This window comes from Monodon monoceros, unplaced genomic scaffold, assembly GCF_005190385.1.
Source record: "Monodon monoceros isolate NGI ecotype Baffin Bay Population unplaced genomic scaffold, NGI_Narwhal_1 Super_Scaffold_13, whole genome shotgun sequence".
Classification (NCBI taxonomy): Eukaryota; Metazoa; Chordata; class Mammalia; order Artiodactyla; family Monodontidae; genus Monodon; species Monodon monoceros.
Genome location: NW_021703769.1, coordinates 65,250,818 through 65,268,518, shown reverse-complemented (window position 1 = coordinate 65,268,518; position 17,701 = coordinate 65,250,818). Strand labels below are relative to the sequence as shown.

Sequence of the window (17,701 nt, the reverse complement as noted above, 5' to 3'; positions counted from 1 at the left end):
TACTTCACAGTCTGTACAAAAAAGTCAGTGAGCCCAATTTGGCATGCAAGCCATATCCATCCCTGCTCTGAGAGAAGCCCTCCCTTGCTTCTCGATTTCCCAAGGTGAAACATAAATCCCAGTTTTGAAGCTAGCACACCAAACCGAGTTATTAAAATGGTGCTGCGACTATAGTTTTAGAGCTGCTTTAGTTCAAAGGAGCCTTGCCTCTCAAGGCTATAGTAACTAAATAGCTATTTTTAAAGAACAAACATTGCCCAAGGTCTGTCTTAAACACAGAATCTACCACCATAACTTCTTAATCAAAATAACCATAAGGAGGGCTTCCCTGGTAGTGCAGTGGTTGAGAGTCCGCCTGCCGATGCAGGGGACACGGGTTCGTACCCCGGTCCAGGAAGATCCCGTGAGCCATGGCCACTGAGCCTGCGCGTCCGGAGCCTGTGCTCCGCAACTGGAGAGGCCAAAACAGTGAGAGGCCCGCATACCACAAAAAAAATAAATAAAATTTTTTAAAAATAAAACTTAAAAAAAAAAATAATAATCATAAGGAAAACTTGTGCTAAGCATGGTTCAATCAAACCCATAACCCCACTTTCATGCAACTGCAAAAGAACCAGATGTGGCTGGCTATGGAAGCCACATACCCAAATGAACACCAGAAGACCCAGTATGAACTATTAATTTGAAGGGAGGAAAAGCGTTTAGGGTTAAGTTACTTCACAAGCAACTAAGTTTATAAGGCAAACCCAGGATCCTGAAATATAAAGCAGGTAACAAATCATCAACTCAGCCACGTTGCAGAGAGAACAGTCTCCTATTTCACTGTGGTTTCTATACCTGTTTCTTTTGTTCATTTTAATCTTTGTTCATGGACAATATTTTCATAATGTGCATGTATCAACTCAAAATAATGTCTGGATTGATTGTTCTAAGGAAAAGAGCCAATCTCCCCCCGCCCACCTAATATTCAGAAACCACCAGATTAGTCTTCAGAGAAATTAGCTGCCAAGCTGTCAGGTGCAACTGGTTAGAACACACACATGTACACACATACTTTAGTATCTCAGAAGCCTAATGAAGTAAATGAGGTATTACTTTTCCTTTAGAACCTGGCAGATTCAACTTGATAAAGGTACACAATTAGAAGACATTCAGAGATATCTTGTTAGGACATATTCTGAGGCTATGTCTACAGCTATAATTCTACCTAGGCCCCATAAAAATCAAGTTACTTAAACAGTTTTTCAGTTTTATAATATGTCTATTTCTTTTTTGAGCACTGAAAACATCAAGTGTACTGCAGTAGAGGTAATCACAAGCGTTGTAATAAACACCTACAGCCAAGAGACTCTACCATAATTCCATGTCAATGGAAATAAGCCTCCTTTTTATCCTACCCAGAAACTTATTTCTACCAACTGTTAAAAATGACATTTCTATTCATTGTTTTACACCATTATCCATGTTCCTTACAGATATATGACATTTTGGTAACTACATTATCACTACAGTACAACTCTAAAACTGACTGATCAATCTGTAGCAAACAATGTGGTTTACAAGTTAAGATCACCGACTAACTTTATGTGCACTCCTAACAATATCATAGGAGTGATTACCTAACAAAGTGCAATAGCTGTGGGATTATAAATTTTAAAAAATTTTATGGAAATTTATGATTTCCTTTAAAAATAGAAAAAGGCCACTATAAATATTTTTTAAAGAAAAACTAAATACTTCTCTGAATGAATAGCCTTATCTCCTTAGATAATTCTTTAGTTTCATTAGAACACATGAAATCAACTTCGGTGTAAACTCTGAACACCTGGCGTAACAAGAAAAATGACATAGGAAAATGAGAAAACTATGAAAATTATGAGACACAAGATGGGAACTAATTAGCTACTGCTCTCTGGGAAGGCAAAATGTACTACAAATGCTAGCTATTATAAACGAACACTCTGGCAGAGTTCAAAAGCCTCCTTGCAATAGTCATGTTAACCTCCAACTACATTACGGTCAAATATGAAATATCTCACTCTTAATACTACAAATGCACATATTTAAGTGGCACAAAACTAAGCTAATGAAAAGACTACCCAACGAGCCACACCGCCATCGTTCACAGTGCACAACTACAACTTTTTAAAGAATTCACTCCTGCCCAGTTCTAATAACCCTTCCAGTAGAAGCTTACATCACCTTTCTTATTATCACATCTCTGCGGTCAGATACCAAAATCAAAGTTTAAAGGCAATCTCTCTTTAGTAGCAGGGGAAGGTTCGATAGGATGGGAGTGACGACCTGTCAAACACATTTTTAAGTGCTTAGGGAAAATGTCACCGGAACGAGCCCAGAGAGTTAAATGGCTCACGAAGCACGGTTAAATTTCTTTATGACCTTTTGTACGTTCAGAAATTCAACCAGGCAAAAAGAGGCACCGGCTTTTCGGTGTGATTCTCGGAGCTGATGAAGGTTGTCCGGGGTAAAGGGTTTGGTCCGATCATCTAGCTCTCAGGCCCCGGTGTCAGATGGGTCCCAGTCGCCACGCGCCGACCCCAAAGTTCCTCCGTCCCACCGCCGGGAGCGGACGCCGAGGTGGCGGAGCGCCTGCAATCACCGCCGGGGACCCAGGAACAATGCGGGGCTCCGGGCCGCGCACGCCGGGGCCGGGGAGGGATAGGGGAGGCCGCCCTCCGCCCGCGCCGCGGAACAAAAGGAGTCGCCGGGCCGGGACCGAGCGCCCGGCCGGGAAGACGGAGGGAAACTTTGTGAGAGGCCGGGGCGGCGGGGCGAGGCCCGGGGGGGGCCTCTCGCCGCGACGCCCCGCACAATAGCCAGGCTGAGCGCGGGAAGGTCGGCCGCCACGGCCCCGCCCCGCCGGGCCCGGGTTCGGCCCAGTACCTGGTGGTTCTCCTTCCTGCCGCCCGCGGCGGCCGCCGCCGGCCCGCCGGGGCCGCTCGTCATGTTCACGTACAGGGAGCGGGTGAGCGGGCTCCGCAGGGTCCACATCCTCTGCGCCAGCCACACGGACGCCAGGCTCAGACACAGCCAGCCCGCGAGCAGTCTCATCGGGGGCCGCGGCCACTCTCTCGGATCACCGCCGGCGCCGGGGCAAGGAGGAGGACGCGCCACCGCCTCCAGCCGCCGCCGCCGCCGCCGCCGCCGCCGCCCAGGATCGAGCCATCGCGCCCAACTCGCCCATCCAGCCCCTTCAGGGCCGAGGCGGGGGGTGGGGAGGAGCGGGCGGCGCGCAGCCTTCCCGCCTCCCCCGTCCTCTCCGCCCCCGGAACGCCGCCGCCGCCGGCTCCAGTTTCCACCCGGACCACATACGCACGGCTGCGGCGCGTTCTCTCCGAAGCGCGCTCCCTCCTCCCAATGAGCGGGCCGGCCAGGAGGTGGGACAAAGGGAGCGCGCATCCGCGTGGCGCGCGTCCCCGCCTCCCGTTTGGTTGCGGCTCCTTATCATGGCGGAAACGATTTTAAGACTTTTGGGCCAGGGGAGATAATTTCCAAGGCGGTACCTGAAGCCTCCCCGTCCCTCCAAGGTAGTGTCCGCGGCTCTTCTGGTCTTTCCTCGCCTTAGTCTTTGCCTCTGGGCCCCTCATTCACGCCCCCCCCCCCGGAGGGACTTTCACCAGGTTGTGCAGATTGACCCGGGGGTGACTCTCATCCCTTTCGTACCTTCGGACACTTGGACCAAGTCCTTGCCAGAGATGGAGACTGCCATTTCTTAACTGTTACTTGCTGAGCTGCTTGGCTTCCTATTTACATTTAGAGCCGACCAGCCAGACCCCCACCCCAAGGACCTCCACCCTGCTTCACAGGAGCTGCAAAGCGGACAGGAATCTAGGGGGGAAAAGTTACCCCCAACCCCTCCCCACCTCCCCGCCCAGTTCCCCAAGCCTGGCAGGTTGCTGGCTCCCTGTTTCTAAAAGGCATCGGGGAAAGCTCTGCCTTTGTTGGAAGTTGCTGCAGCTGGGGCACCTGCAAGTAATGTTTTGGTGTGTTGATGACCCTGTCCAAGAATGAAGACCCCAAATTAGAGTCCCTGGCTGCTTGTTTCCTTGAACTAACAAACGGAAGTTGGACCCAGCACTCTTACAGCCAAGTAAGGTTTGGGAGCAGTATTTACCCAAATGTTTCTTTGATCATTTATAGAACGGGAAGACCTAGCAGCGTTTCAAAACTGAAAGGTTACACTGTGTTCCTGTGTCTGAAGTTCTTCCTGCTGCCACCAAAGCTACAACTAAGGAGTAACATATTTCATGGGTCCTCTAGCTTCACACCTTCCTAGGCTTGTTTAGAGACTGCTTTTAACTTCACTAGAAATAATGTAATACACTGTATTTTAGTTCAAAACAAAAGAAACCTTTCCGTTAACTCCATTAGTGCACTTCAGAGACTTATTTAATAGCGTCGTGGTGATCCACTGCTGAGGAACAAAACTGTTGCTTATCCACAAACATTTTTATTAGCTTCTAAGACTCTCAGCTTGGCACCTTTCGCTAACAGGGGCATCTTGTTGCCTAATGTAACACAGGCTATAACAAACAAACAAACAAACAAAAAGGCAGGGAGGGGAAAGGGGAAGGGTACTTTGTGTTCTGTTTCCAGTATATTCCCTGACTGCTCCCTGCCAAATCCCAAAGAGCCTGCACCTTACTAAATCTAGTTCAAACCTCTAGTGGTCCTGACCCAAATCATCAAAAAGGAACTATAGTAACAAGCTCAGATAATTCAGTTTGTTTGCCATGTCACCTCTCTCCACTGTCTCTTGGGATCAGTGTCACAGATAAAGCAGCTCTGTGCCAAAGAAAGCCTTCATCTTTTTAGAGGGGGTGAGTGGGTTGGGGGAGTGTAAAAGCAGCATGAACATATAAAATTACATATTTCATTTCTGCAAACAGAGGAGACCAAAAGATAAGCCCGGCAACTATAGAGTAAGCCAGATGAGCTGAGAAGAAGCAACTAGGTGGCTGCTGTCGTCTAAAGGATTTGGGGTCAGCTGACCACCACGAAGCCTAGCATCTCAAAGGAGCAGACTTTCACTTTAGACCTGAGCAGGCAGCCTGGAAAAATAAATCACTCACGCATTTAAAATACTCCATAATCATCACAAAATATTCAAGTACATGTTATTTACTCTTAGCAAGCACAGGAAGAAACCAAAGCACAGCGTGAACAAATGATGTGCCTAAAGGTAGCAGAACAAATTCAATAGCAGACCTTTTCATAGAACCCGGTATCCCAGCTTGTCGTCCTTTGATCCATCTAAGAAGCCTTGCTGTCTCTCTCTTCTCAGAGAGCCTCCTGAATTACAAATGAGGAGGAAGGAAAACAGCAAGAGTAAATATACGAAGCAGAAGTTCAGATTGCCCTTGGGGGACTGCCCCTTTCCTTCATCTACTAGAATGTCACTACTGTATATTAAAGCCTCAGTTATCCATCACAGAGAGGGGAAGAGGCACAGATAACACAAAAAGCCAAATAGCAGCCAGTATTCTTTCTAATGTGGCTTTGAAATGCAGTGATATTCAAAAGCTGGGCTCTGCTCAGTGCCCTCCTGACCAGGGCTTAGGTGTGTAGCTTGGGTCACAGCTCTGTGCACAGGCCCGAAATCTTGACTGGATGGATCACTTTCCTATCTAGAACTCTCGGCAGGGCACTTTTTGTTGTAATTGTTCTTATCAGCTACAAATTAGGACACCGTCATGTTCTCTTTTCACTTACAAAGAGAACCTATAGAGAGAGAGAGCTGGATCTGTAGAGGACACAGAATGTGCCATCACTGTTGTTCATTGTCATCTCTTTGAAGAGGTAATGGACTAAAAAGAACTCATATAATCACATATTTTCACCGACTTAGATTCTTTTTATGCTTCTTAATATTTTGTAGAGTGTCAGAGAAAGGTGCAAGTTTTCCCCAGTGTATTCAATAGATGTTCCTTGTGGTTATTAAGCAATGAGCACCTCTAAAAAATAAAACTAGTACATATATTCAACAATTATTTTTAATTAGTAAATGTAAGGAAGGGATTTTTATCTGAACTTGGTTGATATAATCTCAGGCATATGCAATGACATCACTATGGTTACTGATAAAGTCTAAGCTAAGGTGAAACTGCAAATAGGTTTTAAAAAATAATAATAATAATAATGGCAGGGGCTTCCCTGGTGGCACAGTGGTTGAGAGTCCGCCTGCCAATGCAGGGGACGCGGGTTTGTGCTCCGGTCCGCGAAGATCCCACATGCCGCGGAGCGGCTGGGCCCGTGAGCCATGGCCGCTGAGCCTGCGCGTGCGGAGCCTGCGCGTGCGGAGCCTGTGCTCCGCGGCGGGAGAGGCCACAGCAGTGAGAGGCCCGCGTACCGGAAAGAAAAAAAAATGGCAGCATAAAGTAGCAGAATTGAACCAAGAGTCTGAAAACCTGGTTAGCAAATACAAATAACACAATATACTCTACTGGAAATCTCCTAATGCTACTCATTAGCATAGTGGTTTATCCTCTGAGCTCTGAAAGAGACCACCTGGGTTTGAAGCCTGGCTCTACATTTCTTGATTTTGCAATTTGAGGCAAACAACTTGACCTCTCTAGGTCTTGGTCTCCTCATCTGTAAAACGGAGGTAATAATATATAATATTATTATATTATATATTATTATATAATATATAATGTATCACATCATGGGGATGTGGTGAGGATTAAATTGTATATTCTAAATATAGAGGGCTTAGCATAGTGCCTCAACACATAGTAAGTTCTCAAAAAATGTTAATTTGCTCTTGCTTTCACTGTAACTTGGATGACTCAACCTCTTCTGAACCTCCCTTTTCTCATCTATAAACTGTGGGCCACGATTCTGAGTCGCTTAGTTCACAATATGTCTGTGAGAATCAGATGATCTGAAAGCTTCATAAACTATAAAAACTCAACCAAGATTATCATAATGATGCTCATTCCTAATGCGACTGGTGTCTGCAAAGCTAACCTCCATAAAACATTCCCTTAGAGCCCACGATTATAGCTCCTCCTCATAATGTGTCTGTCTATTCCCACACCCCTTCCTGGGACTTTGAACTAGGAAGTGAGAATGAAAGTGGCTAAAAGGAACATGAAACACAAAACTATTTACATAACATTCAAACCTAGAATCACAAAATCAGGCAGCAAATTCAAGTTTACTTGTCAGAGATGCCTGTCTTCTTAGTAGGAAAACCTTTCCATCTCTGATGTATGAAACCCTTCCTGGCTGGCTCATTTGCATACCTCTGGGCCAGCCACAGCATTTCACCTGCTTAGAACCTTCTGAACCCCACAGCTTCCCTCCCATGGCAATCTCATACCTGTTTCAATTTATGTCAGGAATAATATTGGAAAGACAAAGAACTACCACTTTCACGTAGGCAATAAAGATTTATTGAGTACATGCAAGACATCAGGCCCTGGACTAAATGGAGAGGAAAGCACAATGACTTACACAATGACTTACCCTCATACAGCTTACTGTTTAGTAGGGAGGCAGACCTGTCCAAGTAATCACAAAATGAATAGTTAATTACAGTTTGCTGAGTGCTAGAAAAGAAGTGTACATTGTTAGGAGAACTTACAGCAGAGACCTGACCTCAGTGGGGGGTGGGGGCAGGGGGGCAGTTCAGGAAAAGCTGTCCTGAGGAAGTGTTGCTTTGTGGGCCTCATTTTGATATCTCCTTGCTAAGCTTGAGAGCTTCCAAGTTGCCCAAGTTCCTCTGGACTACAGGTGCACCCAGTAATTATGGGAGAAAATATGGGGTGCCCCTGAGAGCCTTCTGGGCTGTGAGGAATCACGGTGGGCCACCTATGTACTTATGTTGTCCATGTAGGCAACTGCTTCTAGGATCTCTAAAAGAAATTTGCACATATAATAGTTTGATCCACTTAAAGGAATATATGGTTTTTTAATGTATATTTCTATACATATATTCTATATTTCAAGATCTTCCTAGTAGCAGGTCTGAGTCAGAGCTGTGATAAAAGAGAAGGCTGTTGTTTTCATTCACTTTCTGGGGCATTTTCAAAGGTCCAAGATCTTTCATCTTGTTTTAAGTATATTTTCAAAACATCCCTATCCTTGGCCTCTTAACTGCTGTCTCCTGCATGTATGTGGGTTTGGTCCTGTGAATGGCTGCTTCCTCTCCACCCCAGCTCACCATGTAACTTTATGGCACTGTGTTTTCATATACTTATTTTGAAACCATAAAGCCTTCTTATTTTGTGACTCTACAACTTTCAAACGTATGGTTTATATGAAGTACATGAAAAAAAATTGCATGGTACGATGAGAAAGCTTTTAACACTCAAAATCTAAATATTTTATGGTAGACAAAGCATGTATGTGTGTACATAAACATAAGTATCTTAAATAGTTTGTACAACATACCACAGAACCACATCTCTGCTGGCATGAGAGAAGACCACTATTTTATCTTTGCACAACCACAAACTGGTCTGAAAATGAGGAAGAGTACTTTTATGAAAGAGAATACTTGAGCAATCAATCAACCTGAAAATCAGACAGAATTAACTCCCTTCTCTGCTGAAAACTGTGATTGATTTTTTAATAGCTACAACTAATGTGAGTTTGTTTTGCAACTTAGCCTGGGATCTTCCTTAAACTTACTGTGTGCATGAATCATTAAATCCAGGGGAAACGCATTTGGTTATTAGATAACCAAAACCTTAGATTGTGAGAACTCTGCAGTTGTTCCATACAGTTTCCTAAAATTGACAAAGTAAGTACTGAAACCAGCTATTAAGCCGTTTTACAATAGAAGCTTTATTTCCAAGTTCATTAGATTTCTATGCTCAAGTCTTTCCAAAAAAGTTTTAGATATGACAGGGCAGGCATCAGAGGCCAGAAGCCTTTCCTCCACCACAGAGACTTTTGTTCTTAGCCAACAGAACTCAGATCCCACCTTCCCCTCATGCCTCCCACTCCAGCCCTGGGGACGTGGGTCAGGGAAGCCAGCTTTGCTCAGGAACCTCACTAAAGTGAAGTTTGGTATTTGTGAATGTAGAACAGGCTGTTCTCCCTCCAGGAATGGTCCATTTTATAACCAGAACTATAAATGATATTGAGCCAAATTTGATGCTTTTCAGATATCTTACAATTTAAACAAATTGTCTTAGGTTAGTTATATGCACTTTTTTTGCTTTCATAAGGAGACATATTTACAGATCATTTTTACCACATCTACAGTGCTCATCATGATTATTCAATAGAATAAGTCTCAGGAAAATAAATATAAGTTACTCCTGTAGGGTTTGATAGTACAATGGATTCATTTTTAGAACCTTCAACCCCCTGTTTGATTCATGGACTGGAATTTCTCCACTATTGTCTATAAATAGCAGCCCATGTCTATAAATACATGGGCGTATTTTCATCTTGACACATGGTAACACATCATATTTGAGGACATCTAACATTTGTTAGCTCTTTTATCCAGTTTGGAACTTATGTCTGTTTGGACACAAGCATCAGGAATAAATTATATTTTTGACATATATGTTTAAAGATGTTTCAAGAAAAAAACTTTGTTAGGTTTTTTTGACATGGTAGGTGGTACATGGAGTCAATCATAAAATTGCCTTCAAAAAAATTCTGGAACTAAGGAAACAAAATTGCTGAGAATCACACTTTTTGAAGCATGTACATAATGGATTAGAGCAAAGAGATGAAAAGTCATCTTTAAAATAAGACAGGTCCCCAAACCAAGACTTGGCTAAAAATTGACTGAAGGAAGGTAATAACATATTTTAGAATTAACAGCTCGTGCGAGTGGAGGGTGGGGAGGATCGGGTCAGCCTTAGAAAAGGGAAAGGCAGACTGATTTCACAGTGGATCTCCACCACAAGCCCAGGAGACCAAAGCCTGGTCCATTTTGCTCAATGCAGCAGGTGCCTCTCTGTGTGGATGGAGATGGGTGCATCCATTTTATCAAGTGCCATGACATCATCCATTAACGTTATCCTGAATCACCATGTCCCTCATTCTATGCCCACCATATCCCTTATATAGGATAAGGGATAGTGGGGGAACATAACCATTTGTCCCATGGATAGTTTAGTGTCTCAGTATAGACTAAGATAGGTTTGGCGCTTTTTTTTTTTTTTTTTGCATTGGTCTGTGAGTTTGATCCATGCTACTGTGCCTGTGAGAGATGATTCCATTCTCAATGGACCAACATATTATTTCTATACCAAAAAACCCTCAAACTGTGATTAATTTACCTACATTATACTCCTTACGGGAATGGTGATGACCAGCCAGCCTTCCCTCATCCAACAGGTATCAGGCCTCACTTGCCTGAAACATGCAATGTATAGGAATGAGGCTTTCTCATATGCCTGTGGTTCTTATTCAAGGTCTCTTCTGTCCCACCACACACTCCCAGTCCCTGGTCCCCATATCAGTTTATCCAGCCCTCATCTTTATCATCAAAAACAGGGTGAACATTTACACCAGGAGGCAGGAAACTCAAATTCTAGTTACAATCCTGATATTTCCCATGTGACCTTGGAAAATCACATAACCTTAATCATTTTGTCTGCAAAAATGGAAATTAATAAAGACCACCTGTACATAAAGTCATGGACCTGGATCAGAGACTCTTAAAGTCTCTTCCAGTTACAGGGTCTGTTCCTTTACCTGCTTACTTTCTTTTGTGAATTATAAATTCTGTGGATTTTTCCCAAAGGCTAATATAAACATATCTGTACTTACATAGTATACAAGAGAAGTGGTATAATTTTCTGTGTTTTCCCACACATTTTAAAAACAAATCTCATAAATTCAGAGTTCATAACACTCCATAAGATAAATGGGAAACGATTTACTGCAAAATAGTATATACCTGCAACAAAGTGTATAAGTGGAGACATTGTTTTGAGAGTTATGTGCTTGACAAATTGTCAGCTCCTTATGATCTGAAACCAAAATCCCTGCATTTCTTACTCCCCCAGCCCATATTCATCACCCTCTCCTTTACCTTCCCCTGCTATTTCATTGTGTGAGGCTTGCCTAGTCCCCTGAGGAATACCTGGAGGAAAAGTACTCTAAAAATGAAAATAGATGTATTTCTACCACATGAAGTTCTCAATCTGGACCACAGCTTCACTCTTCAAGAAAAAGAGTCTTCCATGAGGGAAGAATTATCAGTATGTCAGCCAAATGAAGATATTTCTGAAGCGTGATAATAAAGTTCAAAGGATAAAACCAAAAAAGAAAAAAGAAAAAAAGAAAGAAAAAGAGCTTCCTACAACAGCACTGCAAGACTATCACACATGCAACTAACAACAAGGACAGCATGTACTAGGTGCCAGACATTGTGCTGACGCTGTTAATCCTCACTACAATCTAACAATGTTGATAACACTGTTATCAATTTTTCTTTTTTTAACAGAGAAAGAGTCTAAGGCACAGAAAGCTTCCACTGCACAGCAGATGAGTGGTTGAAGCATGACTTTAGACCAGGCAGTCTGATTTCAGAACCCACATTCTTCACACAAAGCTCTACTGCCTCCTGGTGTTTATTAACAGTGCTTGGACCACAAGCATTAGAATCCCCAGTGATGTTGGTTAAATGCAGTTCCTTGGGCCATCCCATGTGGGCTGATTCAGAATCCTGCTGTAAATAGGGAGTTTGCAACATGGCTCACCAGGGAGAAGACAGAGACAAGGTCCTCAGCAAAGCAATATGTACTTTAATTAAAAGCATTCAAAAGTCATGAAATTATTTTTTAATGAAGCAATTAATTTTTAAGTGTGCAGATAACCTAAAAAAAGAAAATGACATTTCAAAATAGCAAGTCAAATGGCATTTGTATAATCACTTCAGCACAGCCTTCCAAAAATAAAATGAAAGCAAATTCTGTGGTCTGTAAATTTTTTCAAGTCAAGTAATTCACCCTATGTAGTGTACAATTTATGAGTTTTGACAAATGCACACAACTGTGTAACCACCACTACAATTAAAATACAGAGTATTTCTATTACCTAAAAAAAATCCCTGTGTCCCCATACAGACTGAAAGTGAGGGGATGGAAAAAGATATTCCATGCAAATGGAAATCAAAAGAAAGCTGGAGTAGCAATACTCAGATAAAATAGACTTTAAAATAGACTTTAAAATAAAGAATGTTGGGGCTTCCCTTGTGGCGCAGTGGTTGAGAGTCCGCCTGCCGACGCAGGGGACGTGGGTTCGTGCCCGGTCTGGGAAGATCCCACATGCCGTGGAGCGGCTGGGCCCGAGAGCCATGGCTGCTGAGCCTGTGCGTCTGGAGCCTGTGCTCCAGAACAGGAGAGGGCGAAACAGTGAGAGGCCTGCATACCGCAAAAAATAAATAAATAATGTTACAAGAGACAAGGAAGGACACTACATAGTGATCAAGGGATCAATCCAAGAAGAAGATATAACAATTATAAATATATATGCACCCAACATAGGAGCACCTCAATACATAAGGCAAATGCTAACAGCTATAAAAAAGGAAATTGACAGTAATGCAATAATAGTGGGGGACTTTAACACCTCTTTTACACCAATGGACAGACCATCCAGACAGAAAATTAATAAGGAAGCACAAGCTTTAAATGACACAATAGACCAGATAGATTTAATTGATATTTATAGGACATTCCATCCCAAAACAGTAGATTACACTTTCTTCTCAAGTGCACACAGAACATTCTCCAGGATAGATCACATCTTGGGTCACAAATCCAGCCTCAGTAAATTTACAAAAATTGAAATCATATCAAGCATCTTTTCCAACCACAACACTATGAGATTAGAAATCAATTACAGGGAAAAAAATGTAAAAAACACAAACACATGGAGGCTAAACAATACATTACTAAATAACCAAGAGATCACTGAAAAAAATCAAAGAGGAAATCAAAAAATACCTAGAGACAAATGACAACAAAAACACCACAATCCAAAACCTATGGGATGCAGCAAAAGCAGTTCTAAGGGGGAAGTATATAGCAATACAATCCTACCTTAAGACACAAGAAAAATCCCAAATAAACAATCTAAACTTACACCTAAAGGAACTAGAGAAAGAAGAACAAACAAGACCCAAAGTTAGTAGAAGGAAAGAAATCATAAAGATCAGAGCAGAATTAAATGAAATAGAAGCAAAGGAAACAATAGCAAAGATCAATAAAACTAAAAGGTGTTTCTTTGAGAAGATAAACAAAATTGATAACCTTTAGCCAGATTCATCAAGAAAAAGAGGGAGAGGACTCAATAAAATTAGAAATGAAAAAGGAGAAGTTACAACGGACACCGCAGAAATACAAAACATCCTAAGAGACTACTACAAGCAACGCTATGCCAATAAAATGGACAACCTGGAAGAAAGGGACAAATTCTTAGAAAGATGTAAGCTTCCAAGACTGAACCGGGAAGAAATAGAAAATATGAACAGACCAATCACAAGTAATGAAATTGAAACTGTGATTAAAAATCTTCCAACAAACAAAAGTCCAGGACCAGATGGCTTCACAGGTGAAGTCTATCAAATATTTAGAGAAGAGCTAACAGCCATCCTTCTCAAACTCTTCCAAAAAAATGCAGAGGAAGGAACACTCCCAAACTCATTCTATGAGGCCACCATCACCCTGATTCCAAAACCAGACAGAGATAATACAAAAAAAGAAAATTACAGACCAATATCACTGATGAATATAGATGCAAAAATCCTCAACAAAATACTAGGAAACAGAATCCAACAGCACATTAAAAGGATCATACACCATGAGCAAGAGGGATTTATCCCAGGGATGCAAGGATTCATCAATATATGCAAATCAATCAATGTGATACACGATATTAACAACTTAACAAATAAAAACCATATGACCATCTCAGTAGATGCAGAAAAAGCTTCTGACAAAATTCAACGCCAATTTATGATAAAAACTCTCCAGAAAGTGGGCATAGAGGGAACCTACCTCAACATAATAAAGGCCATATGCAACAAACCCACAGTGAACATCATTCTCAATGGTGAAAAACTGAAAGCATTTCCACTAAGATCAGGAACAAGACAAGGATGTCCATCCACTCTTGCCACTCTTATTCAACATAGTTTTGGAAGTCCTAACCATGGCAATCAGAGAAGAAAAAGAAATAAAAGGAATACAAATTGGAAAAGAAGAGGTAAAACTGTCACTGTTTACAGATGACATAATACTATACATAGATAATCCTAAAGATGCCACCAGAAAACTACTACAGCTAATCAATGAATCTGGTAAAGTTGCAGGATACAAAATTAATGCACAGAAATCTCTTGCATTCCTATACACTAGCAACAAAAGAACAGAAGGAGAAATTAAGGAAACAATCCCATTCACCACTGCAACAAAGAGTATAAAATACCTAGGAATAAACCTATCTAAGGAGGTAAAAGACCTGTACTCAGAAAACTATAAGACACTGTTGACAGAAATCAAAGATGACACAAACAGATGGAGAAATATACCATGTTCGTGGATTGAAGAATCAGTATTGTGAAAATGACTATACTACCCAAAGCAATCTACAGATTCAATGCAATCCCTATCAAATTACCAATGGTATTTTTTATAGAACTAGAACAAAAAAATCTTAAAATTTGTATGGAGACACAAAAGACCCCAAATAGCAAAACCAATCTTGAGAGGAGAAAACAGAGCTGGAAGAATCAGACTCCCTGACTTCAGACTATACTACAAAGCTACAGTAATCAAGACAATATGGTACTGGCACAAAAACAGAAAGATAGATCAATGGAACAGAAGGAAGGCCCAGAGATAAACCCATGCACCTATGGTCCACTAATCTATGACAAAGGAGACAAGGATATACAATGGAGAAAAGACAGTCTCTTCAATAAGTGGTGCTGGGAAAACTGGACAGCTACATGTAAAACAATGAAATTAGAACACTCCCTAACACCATACACAAAAATAAACTCAAAATGGATTAAAGACCTAAATGTAAGACCAGACACTATAAAACTCTTAGAGGAAAACATAGGAAGAACACCCTTTGACATAAGTCACAGCAAGATCTTTTTGACCCACCTCCTAGAGTAATGGAAATAAAAACCAAAATAAATAAATGGGACCTAATAAAACTTAAAAGCTTTTGCACAGCAAAGGAAACTATAAACAAGACTAAAAGACAACCCTCAGAATGGGAGAAAATATTTACAAACGAATCAAAGGACAAAGGAGTAATCTCCAAAATATGTAAACATCTCATGCAGCTCAATATTAAAAAGACAAGCAACACAATCAAAAAATGGGCAGAAGACCTAAATAGACATTTCTCCAAAGAAAACATACAGATGGCCAAAAGGCACATGAAAAGTTGCTCAACATCACTAATTATTAGAGAAATGCAAATCAAAACTACAATGAGGTATCACCTCACAATGGTCAGAATGCCCATCATCAAAAAAATCTACAAACAATAAATGCTGGAGAGGGTGTGGAGAAAAGGGAACCCTCTTGCACTGTTGGTGGGAATGTAAATTGATACAGCCACTATGGAGAACAGTATGGAGGTTCCTTAAAAAACTAAAAATAGAATTGCCATATGACCCAGCAATCCCACGACTGGGCATATACCCAGAGAAAACCATAATTCAGAAAAATACATGCAGCCCAGTGTTCATTGCAACAGTATTTATAATAGCCAGGTCATGGAAGCAACCTAAATGCCCATCAACAGACGAATGGATAAAGAAGATGTGGTACATATATAGAATGGAATATTACTCAGCCATAAAAAGGAATGAAATTGGGTCATTTGTAGAAACATGGATGGACCTAGAGACTGTCATACAGAGTGAAGTAGGTCAGAAAGAGAAAAACAAATATCATATATTAATGCATATATGTGGAATCTAGAAAAATGGTACCGATGAACTGGTTTGCAAGGCAGAAATAGAGACACAGATGTAGAGAACAAATGTATGGACACAAAGAGGGGAAATCAGGGTGGGTGTGGTGGTGGTGGGATGAATTGGGAGATTGGGATTGACATGTATACACTAATATGTATAAAATAGATAACTCATAAGAACCTGCTGTATAAAAATAAATTAATTAATTTAATTAATTTTTTTAAAAAATCCCTGTGTCCCTTTGTAGTCAACCCATCTCCCTAACCTTCAGGCCCTGGCAACCACTAATGTGTTTGCTGCCCTGATAGTTGTGCCTTTTCCAGAATATCAGATAAATGGAATCATACAGTAGATAACCTTTGTCTGGCTTCTTTCACTTAGCATAATGCATTTGACATTCATTCATGCTGTGTTGGTATTAGTAGTATCTCTTTTTTATTGACGTGTAGCATCCCACAGTGTAGATGTACCACACCCTGCTTACCAGTTAACCAACTGAAGGACATTTGAGTTGTTTCCAGTTGGGGGAGGGGTAATTATGAATAAAGCCACAATCAAATGTGTACATATTTGGGGTGAACATAGTTTTTGTTTCTCCTGGGCAAACAGCTAGCAGTGGGAATTCTGCATTGTATGTCAAGGGTATATTTAACTTTATAGGAAGCTGCTAAAACTGTTTTCCAAAGCAGCTGTACCATTTTAATTCGTACCAGAAAGGCATGAGAGTTCTGGGTGTTCCACAACCCTGTCAGCATGTGTATAGTATTATTCGCTTTTTAAAAAATATTCTATTCATTGGCGGGTTTTTTTGGCCATACCACATAGCTTGCCGGATCTTAGTTCCTTGGAACCCCGGGCCCACAGCAATGAAAGGGCAGAGTCCTAACCACTGGACTGCCAGGGAATTCCTGTATTATTAGGTTTTATTTTAGCCATTCTAATGGTTATGTAGCGATATCTCATTGTTTTGGGGGTTTTTTTAAGATTTATTTTTTCTTTATTTTCTTTATTTTTGGCTGCTTCGGGTCTTAGTTGCAGCACACGGGATCGTCGTTGTGGTGCACGGGCTTCTCTCTAGTTGTGGCGTGTGAGTTTTCTCTCTCTAGTTGTAGCACGCAGGCTCCAGGGCACGTGGGTTCTGTAGTTTGTGGTATGCGGGCTCTCTAGTTGAGACGCATGAGCTCAGTAGTTGTGGCGCGTGGGCTTAGTTGCCCCGCAGCATGTGGGATCTTAGTTCCCTGACCAGGGATCAAACCCACGTCCCATGAATTGGAAGGTGGATTCTTTACCACTGGAGCACCAGGGAAGTCCCTATCTCACTGGGGTTTTGGGGGTTTGTTTTGTTTTTTTTTTCTCAGTACGCGGGCCTCTCACTGTTGTGGCCTCTCCCGTTGCGGAGCACAGGCTTCGGACGCGCAGGCTCAGCGGCCATGGCTCACGGGCCCAGCCGCTCCGCGGCATGTGGGATCTTCCCGGACCGGGTCACGAACCCGCGTCGCCTGCATCAGCAGGTGGACTCTCAACCACTGCGCCACCAGGGAAGTCCTCTCACTGGTTTTTAATTTGGATTTTCCTAATGACCAAAAATGTTAAACATCTTTTCATGTACTTTTATACCATCTGTATATCTTCTTTGGTGGAATGTCCAAGTATTTATCCATTTTTTTTATTAGGTTGCTTGTTATCTTTTCATTAGTTGTGAGAGTTCTTTATTATTCGACCTGCAAGTCCTTTATCAAAGTTGAATTTTGCAAATAG

General features: G+C 41.8%; 1 protein-coding gene across 3 annotated transcripts in view; it reads right to left on the bottom strand.

Moving 5' to 3' along the window:
• METTL9 (methyltransferase like 9) overlaps positions 1–5,332 on the bottom strand; it is a 45,711-nt gene extending 40,379 nt beyond the window's left edge. The window contains exon 1 of one of the 3 annotated variants that reach the window (XM_029221590.1): positions 5,230–5,332. In XM_029221590.1, the coding sequence (XP_029077423.1) occupies positions 5,230–5,274 (45 nt within the window). In that variant the 5' untranslated portion in view covers positions 5,275–5,332. Of the gene's footprint in view, positions 1–2,904; positions 3,281–5,229 lie in introns of those variants that run through there. The other 2 variants (XM_029221589.1, XM_029221588.1) reach the window with 2 other exon arrangements.
• Positions 5,333–17,701: the final 12,369 nt, after the last annotated feature.